The sequence below is a fragment of the Populus alba genome, chromosome 18 (assembly GCF_005239225.2).
Source record: "Populus alba chromosome 18, ASM523922v2, whole genome shotgun sequence".
Classification (NCBI taxonomy): Eukaryota; Viridiplantae; Streptophyta; class Magnoliopsida; order Malpighiales; family Salicaceae; genus Populus; species Populus alba.
In genome coordinates, this window is record NC_133301.1 from 573389 (window position 1) to 597634 (window position 24246).

At 33.0% G+C, this 24246-nt stretch overlaps 3 protein-coding genes and 1 pseudogene across 3 annotated transcripts; 1 reads left to right on the forward strand and 3 right to left on the reverse strand.

Moving 5' to 3' along the window:
- Nucleotides 1-736: 736 nt before the first annotated feature.
- On the reverse strand, nt 737-1980 carry LOC118059422 (protein OXIDATIVE STRESS 3 LIKE 4). The gene is made up of 2 exons (XM_035072280.2): nt 1392-1980; nt 737-1258 (listed from the first exon to the last, which is right to left on the reverse strand). Exons 1-2 carry the CDS (start codon nt 1709-1711, stop codon nt 838-840), a joined length of 741 nt encoding a protein of 246 aa, XP_034928171.1. The 5' UTR covers nt 1712-1980; the 3' UTR covers nt 737-837.
- An 8566-nt stretch (nt 1981-10546) lies between these two features.
- On the reverse strand, nt 10547-12065 carry LOC118059423 (uncharacterized). Its single transcript, XM_035072281.2, has 2 exons — nt 11670-12065; nt 10547-11509 (listed from the first exon to the last, which is right to left on the reverse strand). The coding sequence occupies exons 1-2, from the start codon at nt 11990-11992 to the stop codon at nt 10738-10740; spliced, it is 1095 nt and encodes a 364-aa protein (XP_034928172.1). The 5' UTR covers nt 11993-12065; the 3' UTR covers nt 10547-10737.
- A 1098-nt stretch (nt 12066-13163) lies between these two features.
- Nucleotides 13164-16687, forward strand: LOC118059427 (putative disease resistance protein RGA3; annotated as a pseudogene).
- A 5094-nt stretch (nt 16688-21781) lies between these two features.
- Nucleotides 21782-23631, reverse strand: LOC118059426 (uncharacterized). Its single transcript, XM_073406361.1, has 2 exons — nt 22958-23631; nt 21782-22689 (listed from the first exon to the last, which is right to left on the reverse strand). The coding sequence occupies exons 1-2, from the start codon at nt 23285-23287 to the stop codon at nt 21946-21948; spliced, it is 1074 nt and encodes a 357-aa protein (XP_073262462.1). The 5' UTR covers nt 23288-23631; the 3' UTR covers nt 21782-21945.
- Between the last annotated feature and the right edge of the window lie 615 nt (nt 23632-24246).

The window sequence follows — 24246 nt, forward strand, 5'->3', positions numbered from 1 at the left end:
AGCAAGACCTCTTCATTTCGAATCATGAAATCCGTCGAGCATCTCATTATGCAAGGACAATTTTTCTTGCTCCAACACTTAATCTCAAAGACCTTGCAAAGACATTTCCACGATGCTTTCCCACTCGAAGTTTCAACAAATCTAGGGCGTCAATCAAGAACGACTATTCCAAATTGGCTTGCCAAAATCTCTAGGCCATGATAATTCATGGAACCTGTCTAAAACCTTATTTATTCACGTTTCTTTTATTACAAGAAGGTTCCAATTTTTGGTTAGGACAAAGACATATCAACTATGATATCTTATATTCAAAGAAATTAGAATCTAGTTTTTCATCCAACAAATAAAAACATTGAAATCCCGTTTAATAATAATAATAATAAAACAATTTGGTATAGTGCCCTCCTCCCCTTCCATGTCCCATCGCCCCACCATTACTTGAAAGAGCTTTGAATAAAGAAAGAAGAGAGTTAAAGCTAGATGGATAAAGATGAAGATAGATTAGCTACTAGGTCCAGCTCGTGCAATGACTAAAAAGTCACTGTTATCCTTAACTAAATAACTCCAAGACAAATCAGAACAAGGTTAGATTCGTCTTTAAAATTCGGAAGTCCTACTTTTCTTCGAAGGAAAATCCATGGTGTCCATGGCAAACACATCCATCTTGCATTATCTTCTCTTTCGAAAAAAATATAAAAAAATAATAATAATGGTGACAATAATAAGAAGAATTGCATTAAAGATAAAGTTTTTTTTTTTATTTAAAAACTTTGATAAAGTGGAGAACAAAAACAAAATGAAACCCTAGACTAAATTTAAGGTAAAAAAGTAAAGTTTTTATTCATCATTTTCATCATCATTATCTTCTTCTTCTTCTTGTAGATCTGAAAGAGAGAAGCAACTTTGAGACTTCAAACCAAACTTAGTAAGCCTCTTCTCTTGCAATTTTCTTGCTATGATGCCTTGCGTCAATGATGGGTTTTCTTCGCTATCTTCATCCCGTGCTCCTCCGAATCCCTTGTTCGGATCTTCATCATCATCATCTTCTTCTTCATGCATAGTGAGGAGTGGCATGGATTTTGGATTTGACCAACTGTAAAAAGATCTCCTTGACCATTTATTTGCCATTAAAATCCTCCTCCTCTTGTTAAATGGATTCTCTGGCTTCTCCAGTTCCTTCACTGTATTTACTGTATTCACTTCTGCTAAATTTGTAAATGACTTTGATTTCCCTGTAAAATGATTTGATAATCCCCTCCTAAACACAAACAAAACAAAGAAATAATCCCTTATTAGGGAGAGAGAAAATCAACTAAAAAAAATAATAATTAAAAGTTAAAAATAAATCAAGTTTTCTTGAAAAGAAATAAAAACGAAGAGTTATTAATTACTTAATGGGAAGGGCATCTTCCATAGAATTCAAGGAACCCAAACCGTTATTCGACGAAACAACACCGTCTTCGTCATCTTCATCACTATCATCAGGAGCTCCGATTGACGACGAACTATCAGATAAATCATCCGGGTGACCACCGGAGTCCGCCCGGCTCGAGATCGGACTCTCATCACCGTCACCATCTTTCAAGAACAAGAACGGCGGCGCCACCCCCACCTTGTGCTTCTCTTGCGGCGGTGGAGAAACAACGTACGTCGACCCAGTTGAGGAAACGTCTCCACCGATGCTAAAAGTGGGTCCCACCAAAACCTCCATGATTTTGTGGTTACAGCAAATCACAAACTGCAAAGATCAATTGATGGTAAGACAAACGGAAAAACGATAAGGTTTTGACCGCTTTAGCCTTCACCCCTCCGTCGTCTTCGCCTTCTCTTCTTTGGTTTCCAGACGGGGTTTGTTGTCATGTAAGAATAGGTAAAGGTTAAGGGGTAAGAACGGCGTGCAGGATAAGGCTGGGGAGGGTGAAGGTTAAGGAGAGAGAAAAGGAAGATCACAAATTTTATAAAAATCTAGACTTCTTTATGTTTTTGGGAGTATGGAGAGAGAGGGAGGGAGTTAAGGGCGAGCGGATATATATGCACACAAGTGTCTTTAGATTTAAGTATAAGTTTATCATGGAGATTTATTTGGTCCCTCCCTCTTTGTTTTTTGTTTACTTTGATCCTAATACTCTTGTTTTTACCGTTGTAGTCTTATGTCAATTGTTGATAAATATAAACTCTTTATAATTTTTACTTTAACTCCATCCTCAACTACTACTTCCCAAATATCTAGAATATTGTTGAATCGCAATTATCATTAGTATTTAAAAACTTTAAAGTTATGAAATTCTCAATTTGTATCCACATATTTAGTTTTATTATAACCATATCATATTTGTTATTCATCGGTTAAAATAATTAATATATATTTTTTTAAAATTTTATTTTTATTTTATTTTGTTATCTTTTAAATTTGGTATTTATTTTTTTGATTGAGATTTTTTGTTTTTAATCATTCTCTTAATTGAATTATCTTTTCAATTGCACTCCTTGATATTTTATTTCATTTTATTTTATGCCACATTTGGTCATTATTCTTCTAATTACTAATTATTATTTTTTTAATCCTTTTTTATTGGAACTTTTTTTTCAAGTTTATCCCTCAACATTTTAGTGATTAAGATTTTGTTAATTTAGAATTTGACTTCATGATTTTTTCGAGTTTATCTTCTATAAGATAATTTTGATCTTAGGACCCGAGTCACAGGTTTAAAAGATTGTTCTGGGCTAGTTTATGTATTTTTTAGGTTCTTTTTTTACAATTGATTTTTTATGATCTCATCCTTTTATGGAGTTATTTCAATCTAACATAACAAGTCATGAGTTTCATGAGCTAATCCTAGTTGACTGAAGTTCAATTATTTTTCAATTTATTCGTTATTGACTTTTAATCATATTATTAAATTTACCAAGGTAATTTAATCCAATAAATACAATAACATGACTCCTGAATTTCCCTTATTTCTTTATATACACTATCGTCACCTAAGTATTTTTTTTTCACGTTGAAAACTTATTTGGTCCAGCCCGCGATATAACACGAGCTACCTATCTAGTTAATATCTAACAAGAAATTAGGGATGGTTACAAGATAAAATAAAAATATATTTTTAAAATTTGAAGAATACAATGGTAGTGATTGAAAATTAATTGATCTTTTTGCTAAGTATTTTGAAACATCATTACTAACAGCAGGAAAAAAAATGCTTTGTAATGAATTTTTTTTTTTATTATTAATGTGAGTGTTAGATCTAGCTTGTATTCACCTCGATAAATTTCACAAACCCTGAATTTAATGACCATGTAAGTCTTTGGTGATCTTGAGGTTTATGAGACTCAAACTGATGATCTTTAGGAAGCAAACCTAACTTTATATCGAATTATTGTTTACAAAAGAAGGGGACAATACTAGGATACAAATAAGATTGAAGATATATCTTATTGTCAAGTGAATAATAATGTTATAATCTAAAGCCAATAATGATGATTTTTTACAGCAATTAACAGAATAATCACATAAAAATTGTGCTTAGAATCTTAAAAGGATGGTATTAAAATCAAAATAAGAAGAAGAATAAGACCAAAGTGAGACAAAATCAAGAATAGATGGACCAAACGGGACTACTAGTATGGAGAATTATATGTACGTACATGGGATAAGTAATGGTATATGCTAAGAGAGAGAAATGCTAATGTCTGCCGGCAAAGGCGAAGGTTTGACACGTACTTGATGACGTAGCATAGACACAGACGAGAGCCCTTTCATCCTCTCTCTCCGATTATTTTTTTAAAAAAAAAAACATTTAAGAAAAAATTAAAAGCTTTCTTATTTTTTCTAATTAATTTTTTGATATTTTCAAAATAAATTTTAAAAAATAAAAAATATTTTTTAAAGAAACATACTTCAAGAAATAATCATTATTATATTAACAATCATCTTGTTTGCAATCTTGCTTATCTGTAGTGAAATATGGCACCGTTTAATAATATGGTGCAAACCGTATTTTTTTAAAATTTAAATTTTTTTATTAAAAATTAATTTTTGTATATTTTAAATTGTTTTGATACGCTGATTTGAAAAATCATTTTTTAAAAATAAAAAAAAAATATTTTGATACATTTTAACACAAAAATTACTTTAAAAAACAACCACAAGAACACCTCAAACAAGCAATTAATTGTGGCAAGGATTAAATTTCGTTTTAAATTTTATTTAGAAATATTTTAAAATAATATATATTTTTTAAAAAATGAATCCTGTAGCTTAGTTGACAAATAAAGCATATTTTGATATTAGCAACGGTTTCGTTCTTCTTCTTCTTTTAGAATTAACAAACAGCGAAAGGAGCTGGGGAAGTTTCAACGAAGAATCATGCTACTGATATAGAATTATAGGACTCTCATCAATTAGAAAGTTGAAAATATAAGGAAATTTCAAACATTTTCCATCTAGGGTTAGCTGGCAGTTCCAAATACTCATCAGCTTGACAATTTCCAGAGAGAAAAAAAGAAATCAATATTAGTAGATGGTTGGAATTTTTATGTACTTTGATGATAACTCTAGTGAATTCCTTTTATCGAGATAAATCTGGAAAAAATGATTCGAGTATATGCTATATTCACGTAAATAAATGTTCAGGATATTTCTTTTAAATTAGCAGTCAAATATACTATTTTCTTCTTCTTTTTTTATTTTTACCTAGATATCTTCACACTCTTTTAAAAGATAAAACTAATCTCGTTCTAGGTTTGTGGCTGCCCCTCCCAATAAATACACTTCACGAGGATTGAATTTATATTCTTACCCATGCAGGGATATAACAGTGGCTTAACCGCTAGACCAACACTTCATCAATCAAATATACTGATTACCCACATAAATAAATTATCAAAATATTAATTTATTTATTTTTATAATAAAAAGTATCTTTGAGTCGATTAAAATTACAAATAATTAGTTTCACTTATTTATGGAGATCGAACTTGACTTATCCTTCCAAAGATATAACAGTGCCTTAGTTGCTAGACTAACACTTCATCAATTAAATATATTGATAACCCACCTAAATAAATTATCAGAATATTTATTTTTAAGTGAAACTAATTATTTGTAATCTCTATCGACTTAAAGATATTTTTTATCATAAAAATAAATAAATAAATAAATTAAATTATAATAATCAAATTGGTTAATATATATTTTAAACTCCCAAGAACATCAGACCAAAAAAGAAATCTAATTAAGCCACTGTTAAAATAATAAAGCCAATAATAGAAATATTAAACAATGGATTAGCCAACTAACAAATTGTCTAATCCCCCTTGAATGGAATCATTGATGCGTGGGTTGCACCCATAATCTGTACGGGTCGAATATTCTTCATGGATAATCCAGTTGTTGATGCAAATTAATCCCAATTTGCATGCTAAGAGAGCTTAAAGGCATGTTAATTATTAGATTTCTGTATTTGTTTAAGCTTTAGGATCCACACATGCCAATGAACACCATTCGACAAGTAGTAATGCCAATGAGATTTTTGCTTATTGCTCGACTTTTCTTCATTGGCCGACAAATATTCTAATCTATTACTCATAAATAAATAAAAAGTATACATTTTCCATGCTTTTGATGAATTGGCTAAAGTAATAAGGGTTCTGTTTCAAAGTTTTTAAACTCATCTCGTCCCCTTGAATCTATCAAGACTCAATTTATAAATTAAAAAAATTGACCTGAATTAATATAAGACGCGATCATTCAGATTTTAACCGTGTTGATTATTTCACGGGTTAATCTAGATCAATTTAAAATATTATCTTCTCAAGATTTCATTTAAAAAAAAAAAAATTTAAACATATTATTATAACTTGATGGGCTAACTGTGTCAAACTAGTCAATTCTTATTTAATTTAATTTGAAATTTAGCTTTGATTAGAGGTTTTGCCGGATCAGATTCAATAATAATAAAAAAAAGGATTCCAGTTTTAAAAAGAGATGATGGAAAAATCTTTTAATTATGAATATATAATTAAGGCCCGAAGAATCTGCATGAAACTCAGTGAAAATAAATTTGAATTATATAATGATAGTAAAGGTATAATTAAAAGGAGGAGGATGATAATTTAATGAACTCTTATGGGAGGAAACAAGGTCAATGCCAGGAATGACCAATGGTGGCTATGGTCTTACTCATAGCCCATTTGCTGCTTTGCAGACTTACCTTATCTCTTTAGATAATCTAATTAATTAATTAATGAAAACCAGGCTTTATCTTGGGTGCTCGAAAACGAAGAGGGGTCATTTGCTTAAAAGAACAATAATCCAAGGTGGGACCGGACAACTAGACCACTAATCCATGTCCCTTGTTTTTATATATATACTATGAGCAGATTTTCTGATTCCTTTTGTTGTAATAACTTTGAGTTTGATTACGTAATGATCCTTTGTTTCCTCTCTTTTTTAACCAAAGAAAAAAATAAAATAGATATTATTAGAAATAATATAAATTATATCTTGCAATTTTATCTAACAGTTTAAGTTATTTGATTAAAATAATTTTTTAACATGATATCAAAATTTTAATAACCAAGTAGTTTCGAGTTCGAATCTCACTATCTTTATTAATTTGATAAACGTTAAGTATAAGGTAATATGAGCTTATACAAGTTTAAGTCTAAAAGGCTTTTACTTAAAAGAGTATGTTAGAGAATAATATAAATCATATTATAAAATTTTACCTAATAACTTAAATTATAAAATTAAAATATTTCTTTGACAGATCTACAGTGATGATTCAAAGTGCAAAGAAAAAAGAATCGGTGTAAATTTGACAATGGTAAGGCCATCAAATCTCAAGGTGGAGTTTGAGGAGAATGTTCATGGCTATCTCCAATTTGAAATCATTTCATCAAGTTGCGTCAAGATTTCTGTCCACATCCATTAACTAACGTTATAGGTCAATTAAGCCACTCATCAATTTATAACATGATTCATGGTGGTGGTTCATATCTTTTTTACAAATAATAAAATAAAATGTGGTTTTTGTAAATTATTATTTAACTTATATTTATATTCTATAGATACTTAATTCAAGTAATCAGCTCATGAAAAGCATAATATAAAATGCAGTATCTCATGTTAGGTCCGGTATATATAAATAGATGGATATTGTTATAGTTTATGACTCATAATTAGATGCCAGAGAGAGGGTTGATTACTTCTTGTTTTGTTGTCATGGACGATTACTAGGTTGGACATGTAGAGGCAACGCCCCGCAAAATGGTAAAGGGATGTTAGGAAAAATTATTAATATTTCTTGGATAGTTTAGTGTATACTATATATGTACCAGGCAACTTTATTTTGATATAGTAAATAATAAAAGCTTCTTGTTTATCTAGATATAAACACATTGTCGAATGATGTTCAATCTTTTTTTTCTTCTTCTAATAATTGTTGCAGGTTTTTTATAATAGTAAATTGAACCTTGCAATCCATAATTAAACAAGTAACGGGTTGGTGTGGCATTAGAGAGACTGTATCATAATAAAGATTAAAGATTGAAATACCTGCTGCTATTATAAAGTTGAGGGACTATATATATATCCTAACATTTTAATGTGATGATTTTTGAATTATCATATATATATATATATATATATATATATTTGAATTACCGTATCAATAAAGATTGAATTACCATATATATTTTTGCTTTTTACACCCGTTATAGCCAAACACATAAAAAGTGTGCTAGATGTGAGAAAAATTATCCAAATTTCATATTCTCGCTCTCTAATAATCACGAGTTCGAGTTTTTTTAAAGTTATTGGAGGTTTACATAGTTGTTAATTTCAAGATCTGTGTAATTAGTTAAGATACACGCAAATTAATCCGGATATCAACGTTAATATTTATTGGTAAGGATATACTAAAATTCAAAAAGATATACAATGATGAAAATCATAAAATGTCATTATAATTATATGTATTAAATAGCATTTATTTCAATAAGCTTTTTAGACAAATGCCATAAAAAGCTAATTTTGTTGTGTCCAAACTAGCTCAAACGGTAAGTTTTGGATCTTTTCTAACTTTCTCGTGATTTATGCCACAGTTCTTGAAAAACAATGTCCATCCCTAATTAAATTCTGGTCAGCAATTCCAATCAATCTATTGTAAGATTTAGGGTGGACTAATGTCAAAGGTTATGATTACAAATCTAACGCCATCCCCATTTTTCCCTTGACAAAAACCAAAACGCAGCCATGTCTGCTCACGGCAAAGCAGGCGACACGTTCCATTACCATTGACATTATCGTGATGATCATCATTGTTCTTCACACAAATCTCATCCTTTCAAGAAACAATAAAGAGACAAAATTGGGAACTCAAAATTGTCTTGGTTTTGACATTTTAAGGTGAATGCTTGACTTTTGGCGAGTACATGGAAAAAACTTGTAAACAGCTAGGAGCCCAGGTTTTTCTGCCCCAAGGAAGTGCAGCACTTTCTACAAGAAAAACACCATCCACATGCTAAGTTATAGGATGAACTTGACGAGAATTGATTTGTTTTAGTCGATAGAAAGTCCAAATTGGCTTCTCTATTGACTTTTGATTAGTGTGGAAACCCAGCACCCACACAAGTCAACCTCTGTGCCTCTCTGTTTATGAAAATACTTGCTGATGTCACAGCAATTTGTAATCCAACTACGAACAGAAGCAATTTCCTACAACGAGCCAAAGATTCTCGCACACCAAATCTAGATCCCTTTTCGATGAGATCTTAGATCTGTCATCTTTGCATCAATCTGCGTGTTTATAAAGGAAAGGAGAAAGTGTTTAAATCTTTTGATGATAGTGTAGAAAGTGAAGCCATACACAGAGCAAAGCTGGAAGGTCGAATCAAGACTCCCATGGCTACCGGATTTGTTGTTTCAATTCAATAGATGGAGGTTCGACGAGCACAAGGAAACTGTATACTTGGCATGGGCCTCGATCAAGGGCGGAGCAGAAGCTGAATGATGGAGTGTGATTTGGGCTTCTGCTTGCTTCTTTTGGATTTGTGACAAGAATGAAGGTGGCCGACTCGTCCAATTCACAATGTTTAAGTATACAGTTTTTTTGTTTTTTGAAGTAATTGATATTCATTTTCTTTTCCATATTATTATATTCATCTTTATTAAGTAATATTAGATTCCTTAAAAGAAATTTTTTTTCTCATATAGTCGCTTTTAAAGATAGCAATAAGTATACATGATTTGTATTAAAAAATAATATAAAATTATTTTTAAAATATCATAATTTAAGTAATTGGATTGAATAGGTTTTTAGATATAGTATAAGAATTTTATTAATTAAATAGTTCAAATCTCATTGATCTCATTCTAATTAATAAAAATTAAATATAAAATAACATGGATTTATATATATTTTGATTGGATTTTATTAAATTTACATCTTATTAGTTATCCCGGCAAATAAAAAATTTAGATAATCATAATAGTTTATCACTAATTTCCTGATTGGCGTTTTAGTATGCATGAAATCACTTAGCTTCGGCCATGATATAGAATCCACTTTGTCACTCAACTCGAAAGTTTGTTCTTCGAAATATCATATTCCGATTTGGATGCATGCATTAGCAATTAAGGCCTTATTTTTGGATTATTCGACATGGGATTTATTTTTTTTTATATTTATTTTAGATTTTTAAAGTGTTTTTTTAAAAAATTAAAAATATTTTATATTTTTCTTTACTTAAAATTAATATTTTTTTTTGTGTTTTTAGATTATTTTGATGCATTGATGTTAAAAATAATTTTTAAAAAAAAAAAAATATATTATTATTATTATTATTATTATTATTTCTTTTTAGAATTGACTGTATCGTCAATCATGTTTTGCTAAGGGTGCTTTCGATCTGGATTTGCTATTCATTATATCAAAATTTACCGAAAAATTAACTACAAAATATATATATAAAAAACTTTTAGTTCACCTATGGATTAAAAAAAGCGCATGGACCTGGTTTGCGAGGCGCATGCACGTCCAGCGCTTTTTTTGTTAGATATTATTATTTTTTTAATAATATTTAATCCATTATTCAATTATATTACTATTTTAAAGAAGAATATGACTTTTGTGATAATATTAGCTATTGCTTTATAGATAATTACATGGTAGTCTGATATGTGAAATTAAAAAAGAATGTTTATTGATATTGAATGAGAATAAAAATATCTTTTTTATTTTTTTTTCATTGTTAGTTTTTTTATATATTCTTTTTAATTTATTGTTAGCCTAATAAAAATGATCGGTTTATCCTTTTAAATTTTTTAATTAAAATCATAATAAAATTTTATTTAAAAAAACAATGTTTTTTTCACATGTTTTTGTCAAAATAAAAAAGAAATATGTAAATATAAAATTTAGATCTTTTTATTTCTTTTATATATATAGACACACTTTTTTATTCAAGTCATTATAGTTTCTGCGAATATTTTTTTTTTCTTTTTACTTTTTATTCCATGAATCATGATGCTAATAAAGAAAAAAATTTATTGTAAAAAAAAAAAGAAGACAATTTCAAGGAAAAAATATATGTTTCCTCTCTTTCTTATGAATATCTATTACATTTAAATATTAAAAAGAATCAAAGAGTATTATTCTCATTCCCATTTGCTCCTAACTTGATGAGTGTGCTTGAAGTCGTAAGTCAGCACCAAGCTTCCATCCATTCTCCTCAACACAAACCTCTCAACCAACACATAACATCCAAATTTCTTCCAGCCACCAACTCCTCCACTCTCTTCACCGTAACATCACTCCCACCGCCACCAAGCCATCCAGCTCTTTCTTGCTCCCACTTCATCCCCCCCACAATTTCTAAACTCAACCCCACACTTGCTTCTCCTCCAACATCGCCGGAGCTCCTAAACCACATCACCCCATCAACTGCATTCCTTTTGTCAGGTGCAACTTCTCTACCTGCAACAGCAACCGTTTCTCTCTGAACAACAGCATCCACAACCACAGAGTTGCCTTCACTAGAATTATATTCACTTGCGAAAATTTGTTCCCATCTTTGTTCCAGTGTCATTTCATAGTACCTTGAAATACTCATCTGGTCCTTCAGTTTTCCTTCTTTGATAAACATGAAAGGACAATACCAGTTTCCTACAACAACAGCTGCAGAACTTCTTTGTGATAATGGCAAGTGGAAATCTGGAAGGCGGGCTCGGAGATTTCTGTCAAGGCCTGCTGCTTCCTTCAATTCAAAATCACGTGCAGTTGAGGTTGACACTGTCCAGCCTTTTCTCCTTAAGAAATATGGAGGGATGCCATCTGGAGCCACCGATTTTGAAACGTAACCAAACCTTTTACTCTTGCAAATCTCAAATTGCTCGTACACGTCCTTGGGGTCGAAAGACTGCGGTTCCTTATCCGGATTATGTCTACAGAAGCCAAAACAGCACGTTGTTTCGTCTTCCTCTTTAGCATTTGTGTGCGCTTCCCTGAATTAAGGCCAAGTTTAATGCATAGATGCAGTTAGAAAAATCATGTCGATTATGTAAAGAAGCCGAACATAAAGGGTTTTGATTTTCTAAAGCTTCACGATCACATAATATGAAAAACAAATAAATGGAAACTGCGAATTGTGATTATTAAACATACCCTTTATGCTTCCCTTGACGCTCGATCACGTAGTATCGGTTGGAAGACAGTGGCTGATTAAGCACAGGGATGAAGATAACTTGGTTTGTACTGTCATGATTATGTCCATCAGCTGATCTTGTGGTGTAGCTAACTGTTAGATTCTTGTTCTGCGGGAAAGGCAGGTCTTTGACAAAATCGATATTGGAGCAGCAAAAACAACAAGTTAGATCATCTTCTTCATCTTGTATTATCAATATACCAGAATTTGAACCTTCAGTAGGAGCTGATGAAAGAGCTGAGGGATTTCTTTTGTACATCGAAAGAGGCCTCGTCACATACATTTTTGTTCGAAAACTTTCTTTAATTTCTGTACTACTACTTCTTTTCTGCTGTGAACTCTGTAATGATTAGGAGTATTTCTTAAAGCAGTATTCATCTTAGCTTTTTAATCTCCATGTCTATATATATAGAGAGGGGGGGGGGATCAAAGAGAGAAACTGTGAAAAGTCTATAACAGGCACGGGCAATTTAAGCAAGGAATAAGAATCCTAGCAGAGGTAAAACTTAGACAAGTAAGACACGGTTCTGTGATATTTGAAGTCGGTCAAACCGGTTGATTAGTTTTAATTGGATCCAAAATGTGTAGCAGAATTTGTCAACAAAAGAACAGACATGGACGAACAACACGACAGCTGCAAGAAGGTCCGGAATCTTACAACCTTGCAGCAAACCAAGGAACAACACGCTGTTACTTAAGGTTGATCTGATTGGATGTTCCAGGTTACGGACCAGTTACATTCTTGGCCTGACCCTCGACTAATTCTTATCTGCTGATACTGTGGATAAGACCATTGACATCAAGTTTCAGTGTTAGAATAACTAAAGAAAGTGCACACATCACTCTGTTCCTATGTTTGACCAAAACAAAACATAAAAAGGGGTTCCCAGATCAGAGCATTTCGAGGAGCCATGGAGGCTTGAAAATGCGGTTTAAAAAATCGATATTTTGACAAATAAAATGGTAATACGAGGTACCTTATCACCTCAATAATCTCCCATATAACGAGAGAAAAGAAATCCTAAAATTATAGAGAGAATAATGGTTTAATAAACTCTAAAAGTAAATAATTGAATATTAGATGTGTATATGGCATTCACTATTGAAAAATTTGAAGCCGGATGACAAAAAGAAAAGAGTTTTCTTTATGAGTGTTTTTATTTTTCTTCCCACAAAACCAACCTGAAGGGACTCTCCCCTCAGACTTGGTCAAGACATCTCCTTACCTTGTCTAGCTTATTGTTCTTGACAAACAGTTTACTCGATATTTTTATATTTTTGATATACTAATATTTTTTAAAAAAATTGATATATTTTTAAGTGAAAAGTAATAGATTCATAAAAATATATATATATAAATAAATAAAAGTAAAAAACGATTTTGACAGGCAAAGTTACCCGGGAGGGGGGCCGGGCGGGATGAGCAGCACCCAACCAATACTTTCTGAGAAGGGATGATGTTTGGATCGGGTACCTTTCAGCTTAACCAACATAAAGCAATAATAGCAGGAAAATCACACCACCGCAGAGGTTGTACGGAGAAGATCTGCAACACCATTGTTGAATTTGGCACTAAGTTGTCTGCCCTTGAAACTTGCATATCTTCCTGGCTTTGGCAGAAATAGTGAGCTCAACATTTGCTCCAAAGTCTGCACCGAGTATTTTGCAATAGTGGGGTTCTTTATGACCCCTTTATACAAACATCATTGTTGGGTATGTACTCGCAGTTTGGTGACTTACTTAATGCCTGCAAGGTGTTTGATGAAATCTCGCACCCATGTATTGTTGAATATAATGCAATGCTTGATGCTTATGCAAAGAATGGTGACATGGGTTCTGCTTGTTTTCTCTTTAAAAGCATGCCTAAGAGAGATGTAGTCTCGTGGACTAGTGTTATTAATGGGTTTGCAAAGAATGGACTTCTTGGTGAGGCAATTAAGCTATTTAGGGAGATGATGTTGCATGATGATGTAAAGTGCTGTTTTGTTAAACCAAATGAGGCGACATATGTTAGTGTGTTATCATCATGTGCTAATTTAGATGAAAGAGGGGTCCTTTGTATAGGGAAGCAGATACATGGGTATAAAGTAAGGAATGAGGTTTTTGTTACTGTTTTTATTGGGACAGCATTGATAGATTTTTATGGAAAAGTGGGTTGTTTGAGTAATGCCATTAGAGTTTACAACCAAATGGTGGTTAAAAAGGTTTGTACTTGGAATGCTATAATTTCTTCACTTGCTAACAATGGTAGAGAAGAACAAGCTCTGGACATGTTTAAAAAGATGAAAGGGGATGTTTGTGTCCTAATGCGGTCACCTTTATTGCTGTACTTACTGCTTGTGCTCGTGCCAAGCTTGTAGAGATTGGGCTGGAGTTGTTTCAATCAATGGCTGGTGAGAATGTCGGGAGTTGCATGGGCTCCTCACCCATTGACATTTTAGAACTAGGGCTTCTCTCTATGGAGGAATGTTGGTCATTGTTCAGTCAGTTCGCATGTTTTGAAAAGACCAGTAAAGAGTATGATAATTTAGAAGATATTGGTAGACAAATTGCAGCAAAGTGTAAAGGCTTGCCTCTTGCTGCAAAGACTCTGGGAAGTCTTTTGCGCTTTAAAAGAAGCAGAGCAGAGTGGGAAAGTGTCTTGAACAACCATGTGTGGGAGATAAAAGAAGCTGAAAGCAATCTTTTGGCTCCTTTATGGTTGAGCTACAATGACTTGCCCTCTGAAATGAGACCGTGTTTCTCATATTGTGCAGTCTTTCCAAAAGACTTCACATTTGAGAGGGATACTTTGATCAAACTGTGGATGGCACAAGGTTTCCTTCGGGAAACACAGAATAAAGAGATGGAAGTAATAGGTCGTGAGTGCTTCGAAGCTTTAACTGCTCGCTCTTTCTTTCAAGATTTTGAGAAAGACGAGGATGATGACAGCATTTGTGAATGTAAGATGCATGACATAGTGCATGATTTTGCACAAAGTTTGACAAAAAATGAATGTTTTAGTGTATATATCGATGGTGTGTCAGAGTCGAAGATAGACTCTTTTTCTAGAGATGCCCGACACTCCATGGTAGTGCTTAGAAATTATGATACCGACCCATTACCTGCGACCTTTTATGGTTTCAAAAAGCTTCGTAGCCTGATAGTTGATAATCAATATTTTTCATCGATGAATGTAGCCTTATCTAAATTAATCGCTAATTTGAGTTGTCTAAGAACATTGAGGTTGTCAAGGTGTGGAATAGAAGAAGTCCCATCCAACATAGGAAAGTTGATACACCTGAGGCATGTTGACTTGTCTTGGAATGAGATCAGGGAGTTACCTGAAGAGATGTGTGGATTGTATAATATGCTAACTTTAGATGTCTCGTCTTGTGACAAACTTGAAAGGTTACCAGATAACATAGGAAGACTAGTCAAATTAAGACATCTCAGTGTTTTTAACTTTCAGTTTGTGAAGATGAGAGGAGTTGAGGGGTTAAGTTCTCTTCGGGAATTAGATATGTTTCATGTGAGTGGTAGTGGTGAAGAGTCTAATATTGGGGATTTGAGAAACTTGAACCACCTTCAAGGATATCTGAGGATAAGATGGTTGGGAGATGTGAAAGATCCAGATGAGGTTAAGAAAGCAGAACTTCATAACAAGAAACACCTCACTTGTTTAGAGCTATGGTTTGATTCTAGAACAGATAGGAGGATAATTTGCGATGATAAAGTCCTTGAAGCCTTAGAACCACCTCCAAACATTTAAGCATCCCAGTGTTTCCTGGATGGATTAATAAACTAAGGGTTGTTAAGCTCATTAAGTGGGGGAAGATTGAGAATCTGCCTCCTTTGGGGAAGTTGCCATCTCTTGAAGAATTAGATATATGGAATGTGTGGGGAGGGTGGGGCGTGAATTCTTGGGATTGGAAGATGATAGTGAGGAAGGTGAGGATAGTGACATTAGTATTGGAGAAATGACATCATCATCATCATCAAATACTATTATTGCATTCCCCAAGTTGAAAAGTCTTACCTTTTGGCAAATAGGAGAGTGGGAAGAGTGGGAAGGAGGAGAAGGAGGAAATGAAGATAAAACAAACATCTCCATTTCAACCATAATTATGCCATCTCTTCGTTCCTTGCTTATTTGGGATTGCCCAAAACTGAAAGCACTTCCAGATTACGTGCTCCAGTCAACAACTCTAGAGAAACTGCAAATCATATCCAGCCCAATTCTAGAAGAACAATATTTGAAAGCAGGAGGAGAGGGCTGGCCCAACACCTCTCATAACCCAGTCATCACAGAATAAGGCATATGAGGTAAAGTGTTTTTTTATAAATAAATCTGATATCATATTCTTTTTTTATCTATTTATTTATTAATAGAAAAGGGTTGCACTTTTATGTATATAATTTTAGGAAACTGATCTTCAACTTAATTTCTCCTCTTAATTGGCAGTCTTCCTAATTATTGGCAAGTTTTAATACGAGAACAACAACAATAGATAATTGGCTGCAGGTAACTTCTATATATGTAATTAGGAACTAACTTCCTCTTTTATTAATTTGTTTGTTTGTTTGTTTTGGGTGTTCCTATTGGATTAATTGCCTATATTAGTATATATCCATTAAGTAGATAGTATCTTCATCTAATAAGAACATGTGGTGGAACTGTATAATTAATTTTAATAAAAGAACAATAGCTTTGATCGATGAATTAAGAGTATCATCCATCAATTTCCTAGTGCAGGCGCCCGGCAACATGGGGAAAAGAAATAATCACAGCGCTCAAATCCATCGGAGGAGGAGGAGATGTGTATATATCCTTTAATTAATTAATTATATTGTTTCTGACTTTGCTTCTTTTTATTCTACTTATTGTTGTTGCCCTCTCTCTGTTTCTTATAATAGTTTGAATATTATCTGTATATTAAAACAAAGTTGTTACCTTAGCATTTAAATTAATAATAGTGTTTCCGTGATTGTCCCGTGGTTTTTCCCCTCATTTTGAGAGGGTTTTCCACGTAAAATTATCGTCTCCTTTCCCTTGTCTCATGTTCTACTATTTTTGTTTTTTACCATGCTTTCTCTACAATAAAAACTTTACTTACACCCGTAGCAATAAAATTAAAAAAATATATAATTTCATAAATTATTCTAAGTAAAATAAATAATAATAAAAATAATAGAGATCAAATCTAAAAAATAAAAAAAAATTGAAAGATGAAGAAATTAAAATAATAATAATTAACATTTCATAAATTATTTCAAATAAAATAAGTAACAATAAAAAGAATGGGGACTAATAGATAAAAAATTTCAATTAAAAAATGATAAGGGAAAAGCAAAATAAAAATCATGACCAAAATTAATATAAAAATTAAATTCTAAAGAATGAAATTAAAAAAAAATATTCAAAACAAAATATATATAGCAATAAAAAGTTTGAGGACCAAATTTGATATAATCATCAAATAATATGATATTTCTAAATTTTTCACAACTTCCAGAAAGTGTTTTCCGCCCCAAATAAAAGGAAAACACTTTCTTGTAAACCCATATAAATTTTTTTTTTATTGAAAAATATGTTTCATTAACTGTAAAGTGTTTTTCCTTTACTAATTTTTTTAATATCAAACAAACATTAAAAAATTTACAAAAGTAATTTTCCAAAAGCCACCTAAAGCATACACACCCTTACCCTTGAGAAGCAGATGCTGCTTCTTAAGAGCCACTAGTTGACATTAAGAGGATCAGACTCCATCAGAGTCTTTTAGATTGCATTAAGCCTATTGGACAGCAAAAGAGGCGTAAGAACCTGCCATCAGAGTTTTTTAGATTTCCTCCATCCCCATCTCTTAAAACATAAACATGTTTTGAGCCTTTCAATCAACATTGTATATACACCAGAGTTGCTCAATACTTCCATTGACTTCTACCATCAATTGGGGCTTGATATGAATTTCTGCAACAATCAATCGATTTTGATTTCGCGGCTTCATTAACAAGCACTAAGCAATCTGGCTAGCTAGTTACAAATGCTTGAAGATGGTGACAAGAATTATCACACCTCTGCAGCATGGGAATCAGCCTTATTGAATACCAAAGAGTTAATGAAATTATTAAGGACAGATCTCTGACACTCACAGCTTAAGGCACCGCTAATGATGCCCTTCTTAAGATTGCCATTGTTGATTTCCGTAGTTCTAAGCCCAAGTCCTTGGATTCTATTCTAGTTAATGAAATTATTAAGGACAGAACTCTGTTCCTATGTTTGACCAAAACAATAAAAAGGGTTCCCAGATCAGAGCATTTCGAGGAGCCATGGAAGCTTGAAAATGAGGATTAAAAAAGGGGTCAAGGTCATGTTAACGTGTTGATTAAACTTGAATCCTTCCATGACTTGATATCAAAGTAACAGGCGTTATTGTGCCATCACAGCCTCTCCTTCTCCATAAAACCTCCACTCGGCCTGTGAAAACACAAGACACACCAACCATCTAGGTGGTGGCCCAGTGATAAAAGCTTGGGACCAAGAGGTTTGCTCTCTTTGTGGTCTCAGGTTCAAACCCTAGGTTGCTCATATGATGGTCACTGGAGGCTTACATGGTCGTTAACTTCATGGCTTGTGGGATTACTCGAGGTGCTCGCAAGCTGGCCTGGACACCCACGTTAATCAAAAAAAAAAAAACACAAGACACACCGAGTGTCGAGACATAATTTGTTATCTTTCAATAATCTTTTACCAATTGAGATTTAAAAAATCGATATTTTGACGAATAAAATGGTAATACGAGGTACTTAATCACCTCAATAATCTCCCATATAACGAGAGAGAAGAAATCCTAAAATTATAGAGAGAATAATGGTTTAATAAACTCTAAAAGTAAATAATTGAATATTAGATGTGTATATGGCATTCACCATTGAGAAATTTGAAGTCAGATGACAAAAAGAAAAGAGTTTCCTTTATGAGTGTTTCTATTTTTCTTCCAACAAAACCAACCTGAAGGGACTCCCCCCTCAGACTTGGTCAAGAAATCTCCTTACCTTGTCTAGCTTATTGTTGTTGGCAAACAATTTACTTGATTTTTTAAATGGAATCCATGAACTTGGATTTCTTTGTGCTTTTTGAAAAAGAAATAGAAAAGAAAATCGGCATGATGCATCATTCATGGACTACTGTTAAATTCCGTCTTCTGGCCACCAGAACTTGGCTTTCATTCTTTCCCTGATTTAGGAAGCTTCTGTTTTCTTGCACAGTTGTGGCTTCAGGTCCATCATTCAAGACATTTTGATGAGATTTTTTATTCGGGAAGGTAACTGGTTCTGCCATTAGGATAAGAAGAGAAGGAAACATGACTTCGTAGAAAATCTAGAAGAGCATGGCCAGTGAGGAGACAGAATCTGCAGGGATCTTTGGACATGGCCAGTGAGGAGACAGAATCTGCAGGGATCTTTGGACAACGGCTAGCTTTGTAGGAGCAACTTGATAGGAGGATCATAAGGTCATGAATCAGGAATGTCTAAGAAGAAAGAGCACTAGAAGTACTATGCTATGAAAGCTTTCAGAGAGACAATTCATGAAAATTCACACATCAGCCTAAAAGGCATGCCCTCTCAACCAGTGCACATCTATTGTAAGATTTAGGGTGGACTAATGTCAAAGGTTATGATTACAAATCTAACGCCATCCTCATTTTTCCCTTGACAAAAACCAAAACGCAGCCATGTCTGCTCACGGCAAAGCAGGCGACACGTTCCATTTCCATTGACATTATCGTGATGATCATCATTGTTCTTCACACAAACCTCAACCTTGCAAGAAACAATAAAGAGACAAAATTGGGAACTCAAAATTGTCGTGGTTTTGACATTTTAAGGTGCATGCTTGACTTTTGGCGAGTACATGGAAAAAACTTGTAAACAGCTACGAGCCCAGGTTTTTCTGCGCCGGGGAAGTGCAGCACTTTCTACAAGAAAAACACCATCCAAATGCTAAGTTATAGTATGAACCTGACGAGAATTGATTTGTTTTAGTCAACCTCTGTGCCTCTCTCTGTTTATGAAAATACTTGCTGATGTCACAGCAATTTGTAATCCAACTACGAACAGAAGCAATTTCCTACAGCGAGCCAAAGATTCTCGCACACCAAATCTAGATCCCTTTTCGATGAGATCTTAGATCTGTCATCTTTGCATCAATCTGCGTGTTTATAAAAGAAAGGAGAAAGTGTTTAAATCTTTTGATGATAGTGTAGAAAGTGAAGCCATACACAGAGCAAAGCTGGAAGGTCGAATCGAGACTCCCATGGCTACCGGATTTGTTGTTTCAATTCAATAGATGGAGGTTCGACGAGCACAAGGAAACTGTATACTTGGCATGGGCCTCGATCAAGGGCGGAGCAGAAGCTGAATGATGGAGTGTGATTTGGGCTTCTGCTTGCTTCTTTTGGATTTGTGACAAGAATGAAGGTGGCCGACTCGTCCAATTCACAATCCAAGTTACGAACAAGTGATGTAAAGTGAAGTATACATTTTTTTTTTTGAAGCAATTGATATTCATTTTCTTTTCCATGTTATTATTTTCATATTTATTAAGTAAATATTAGATTCCATAAAGAAATTTTTTTCTCATATAGTAGCTTTTAAAGATAGCAATAAGTGTATATATAATTTGTATTAAAAAATAATATAAAATCATTTTTAGAATATCAGAGAGGTTAAATAATTGGATTGAATATATTTTTTTAATATGATATGAGAATTTTGTTGGTTAAATAATTCAAATCTCATTGATCTCATCTGATTAATAAAAAATAAATATAAAATAACATCTATCTATACATATTTTGATTGGATTTCATTAAATTCATATCTTATTTGTTATCTGGTAAATAAAAAAATTTAGATAATCATAATAGTTTATCACTAATTCCTGATTGGCTTTTTTAGTATACATGAAACCACTTAGCTTTGCCATGATATGGAACCCACTTTGTCACTCAACTCGAAAGTTTGTTCTTCGAAATATCATATTCCGATTTGGATGCATGCATTGGCAATTAAGGCCTTATTTTTTGGAATTATTCGAGGATGGGATTTATTTTTATTTATTTTTGTTTGTTTTTTGTTTTTAAAAATATTTTTTAAAAAAATTAAAATATTTTTTGTTTACTTTAAATTAATATTTTTTTGGTATTCTTAGATTATTTTGATGCGTTGATATCAAAAATAATTTTTTTAAAATAAAAAATATATATTATTTTAATATATTTTTAAATAAAAAGTATTTTAAACAACAACAGCCACATTTCTAAACATGCTTTAAAATACTGTTATAAAGTTTGTAAGCATTTGAACTCATGGTCTGCCTAATTTTTTGTTCTTTTTTTTTTATATAGAATTGACTGTATCGTCAATCATGTTTTGCTAAGGGTGCTTTCGATCTGGATTTGCTATTCATTATATCAAAATTTACCGGAAAATTAACTAGAATATATATATATATATAAAACTTTTAGTTCACCTATGGGTTAAAAAAAAAGCGCATGGACCTGGTTTGCGAGGCGCATGAGCGTCTAGCTTTTTTTTTTTGGTTAGATATTATTATTTTTTTAACAAAAACATCTTTGAAAATAATTTATTAAAATAATATTTAATCGATTATTCAATTATATTACTATTTTAAAGAAGAATATGGCTTTTGTGATAATATTAGCTATTTCTTTATAGATAATTACATGGTAGTCTGATATGTCAAATTAAAAAAGAATGTTTATTGATATTCAATGAGAATACAAATATCTTTTTTATTTTTTTTTCATGTTAGTTTATATATATATATATATTAATTTATTGTTAGCCTAATAAAAATGATCGGTTTATTCTTTTAAATTTTTTAATTAAAATCATAATAAAATTTTACTTAAAAAAACAATATTTCTCATAAAAAAAACATGTTTTTGTCAAAATAAAAAAGAAATATGTAAATATAAAATTTAGATATTTTTATTTCTTATATATATATATATATATAGATGAGACACTTTTTTATTCAAGTCATTATCGTTTCTGCGAATAGTTTTTTTTCTTTTTACTTTTTATTCCATGAATCATGATGCTAATAAAGAAATAATTTTATTGTAAAAAAAAAAAAGACACAATTTCAAGGAGAAAATATATTTTTCCTCTGTTTCTTATGAATATCTATTACATTTAAATATTAAAAAGAATCAAAGAGTATTATTCTCATTCCCATTTGCTCCTAACTTGATGAGTGTGCTTGAAGTCGTAAGTCAGCACCAAGCTTCCATCCATTCTCCTCAACACAAACCTCTCAACCAACACATAACATCCAAATTTCTTCCAGCCACCAACCCCTCCGAACTCCTCCACTCTCTTCACCGTAACATCACTCCCACCGCCACCAAGCCATCCAGCTCTTTCTTGCTCCCACTTCATCCCCCCCACAATTTCTAAACTCAACCCCACACTTGCTTCTCCTCCAACATCGCCGGAGCTCCTAAACCACATCACCCCATCAACTGCATTCCTTTTGTCAGGTGCAACTTCTCTACCTGCAACAGCAACCGTTTCTCTTTGAACAACAGCATCCACAACGACAGAGTTGCCCTCACTAGAATTATATTCACTTGCGAAAATTTGTTCCCATCTTTGTTCTAGTGTCATTTCATAGTACCTTGAAATACTTATCTGGTCCTTCAGTTTTCCTTCTTTGATAAACATGAAAGGACAATACCAGTTTCCTACAACAACAGCTGCAGAACTTCTTTGTGATAATGGCAAGTGGAAATCTGGAAGGCGGGCTCGGAGATTTCTGTCAAGGCCTGCTGCTTCCTTCAATTCAAAATCACGTGCAGTTGAGGTTGACACTGTCCAGCCTTTTCTCCTTAAGAAACATGGAGGGATGCCATCTGGAGCCACCGATTTTGAAACATAACCAAACCTCTCACTCTTGCAAATCTCAAATTGCTCTTAAACGTCCTTGGGGTCGAAAGACTGCGGTTCCTTATCCGGATTATGTCTACAGAAGCCAAAACAGCACGTTGTTTCGTCTTCCTCTTTAGCATTTGTGTGTGCTTCCCTGAATTAAGGCCAAGTTTAATGTACAGATGCAGTTAGAAAAATCATGTCGATTATGTAAAGAAGCCGAACATAAAGGATTTTGATTTTCTAAAGCTTCACGGTCACATAATATGAAAAACAAATAAATGGAAACTGCGACTTGTGATTATTAAACATACCCTTTATGCTTCCCTTGACGCTCGATCACGTAGTATCGGTTGGAAGACAGTGGCTGATTTAGCACGGGGATGAAGATAACTTGGTTAGTACTGTTAATAGTCTGTCCATTATTACCTGTGCTTGTGGTGTAGCTAACTGTTAGATTCTTGTTCTGCGGGAAAGGCAGGTCTTTGACAAAATCGATCTTGGAGCAGCAAAAACAGTAAGTAAGATCAACTTCTTCATCTTGTATTATCAATATACCAGAATTTGAACCTTCAGGAGGAGCTGATGAAAGAGCTGAGGGATTTCTTTTGTACATCGAAAGAGGCCTGGTCACATACATTTTTGTTGGAAAACTTTCTTTTCTGTACTACTACTTCTTTTCTGCTGTGAAATTTGTAATGATTAGGAGTATTTCTTAAAGCAGTATTCATCTCAGCTTCTTTATCCTCCATGTCTAAATATAGAGAGGGGGGGGGGGTCAAAGAGAGAAACTGTGAAAAGTCTATAACAGGCACGGGCAATTTAAGCAAGGAAAAAGAATCCTAGCAGAGGTAAAACTTAGACAAGTAAGACACGGTTCTGTGATATTTGTACTCGGTCCAACCGGTTGATTAGTATTAATTGGATCCAAAATGTGTAGCAGAATTTGTCAACAAAAGAACAGATATGGACGAACAACACGACAGCTGCAAGGAGGTCCGGAATCTTACAACCTTGCAGCAAACCAGGAACAACACGCTGTTACTTAAGGTTGATCTGATTGGTTGTTCCAGGTTACGGACCAGTTACATTCTTGGCCTGACCCTCGACTAATTCTTATCTGCTGATACTGTGGATAAGACCAGTTGACATCAAGTTTAAGTGTTAGAATAACTAAAGAAAGTGCACACATCACTCTGTTCCTATGTTTGACCAAAACAAAACATAAAAAAGGGTTCCCAGATCAGAGCATTTCGAGGAGCCATGGAGGCTTGAAAATGAGGATTAAAAAAGGGGTCAAGGTCATGTTAACGTGTCGATTAAACTTGAAAGTTGAATCCTTCTATGACTTGATATCAAAGTAACAGGCGTTTTTTTGGCATCACAGCCTCTCCTTCTCCAGAAAATGTCCACTCGGCCTGCGAAAACACAAGACACACCAAGTGTCGAGACATAATTTGTTGTCTTTCAATAATCTTTTACCAATTGAGGTTTAAAAAATCGATATTTTGACGAATAAAATGGTAATACGAGGTACCTAATCCCCTCGATAATCTCCCATATAACGAAAGAGAAGAAATCCTAAAATTATAGAGAGAA

What these genes read in the sequence shown, in the direction of transcription:
- LOC118059422 (XM_035072280.2), bottom strand. Translation starts at nt 1,711, where the DNA reads ATGGAGGTTTTGGTGGGACCCACTTTTAGCATCGGTGGAGACGTTTCC. An exon ending in GAAGATGCCCTTCCCATTAA is followed by an intron (nt 1,259 to 1,391) that starts GTAATTAATAAC and finishes GTTTGTGTTTAG; the next exon opens with GAGGGGATTATCAAATCATT.
- LOC118059423 (XM_035072281.2), bottom strand. Translation starts at nt 11,992, where the DNA reads ATGTATGTGACGAGGCCTCTTTCGATGTACAAAAGAAATCCCTCAGCT. An exon ending in CGTCAAGGGAAGCATAAAGG is followed by an intron (nt 11,510 to 11,669) that starts GTATGTTTAATA and finishes GCCTTAATTCAG; the next exon opens with GGAAGCGCACACAAATGCTA.
- LOC118059426 (XM_073406361.1), bottom strand. Translation starts at nt 23,287, where the DNA reads ATGTATGTGACCAGGCCTCTTTCGATGTACAAAAGAAATCCCTCAGCT. An exon ending in AAGGGAAGCATAAAGGGTAT is followed by an intron (nt 22,690 to 22,957) that starts GTTTAATAATCA and finishes GACGTTTAAGAG; the next exon opens with CAATTTGAGATTTGCAAGAG.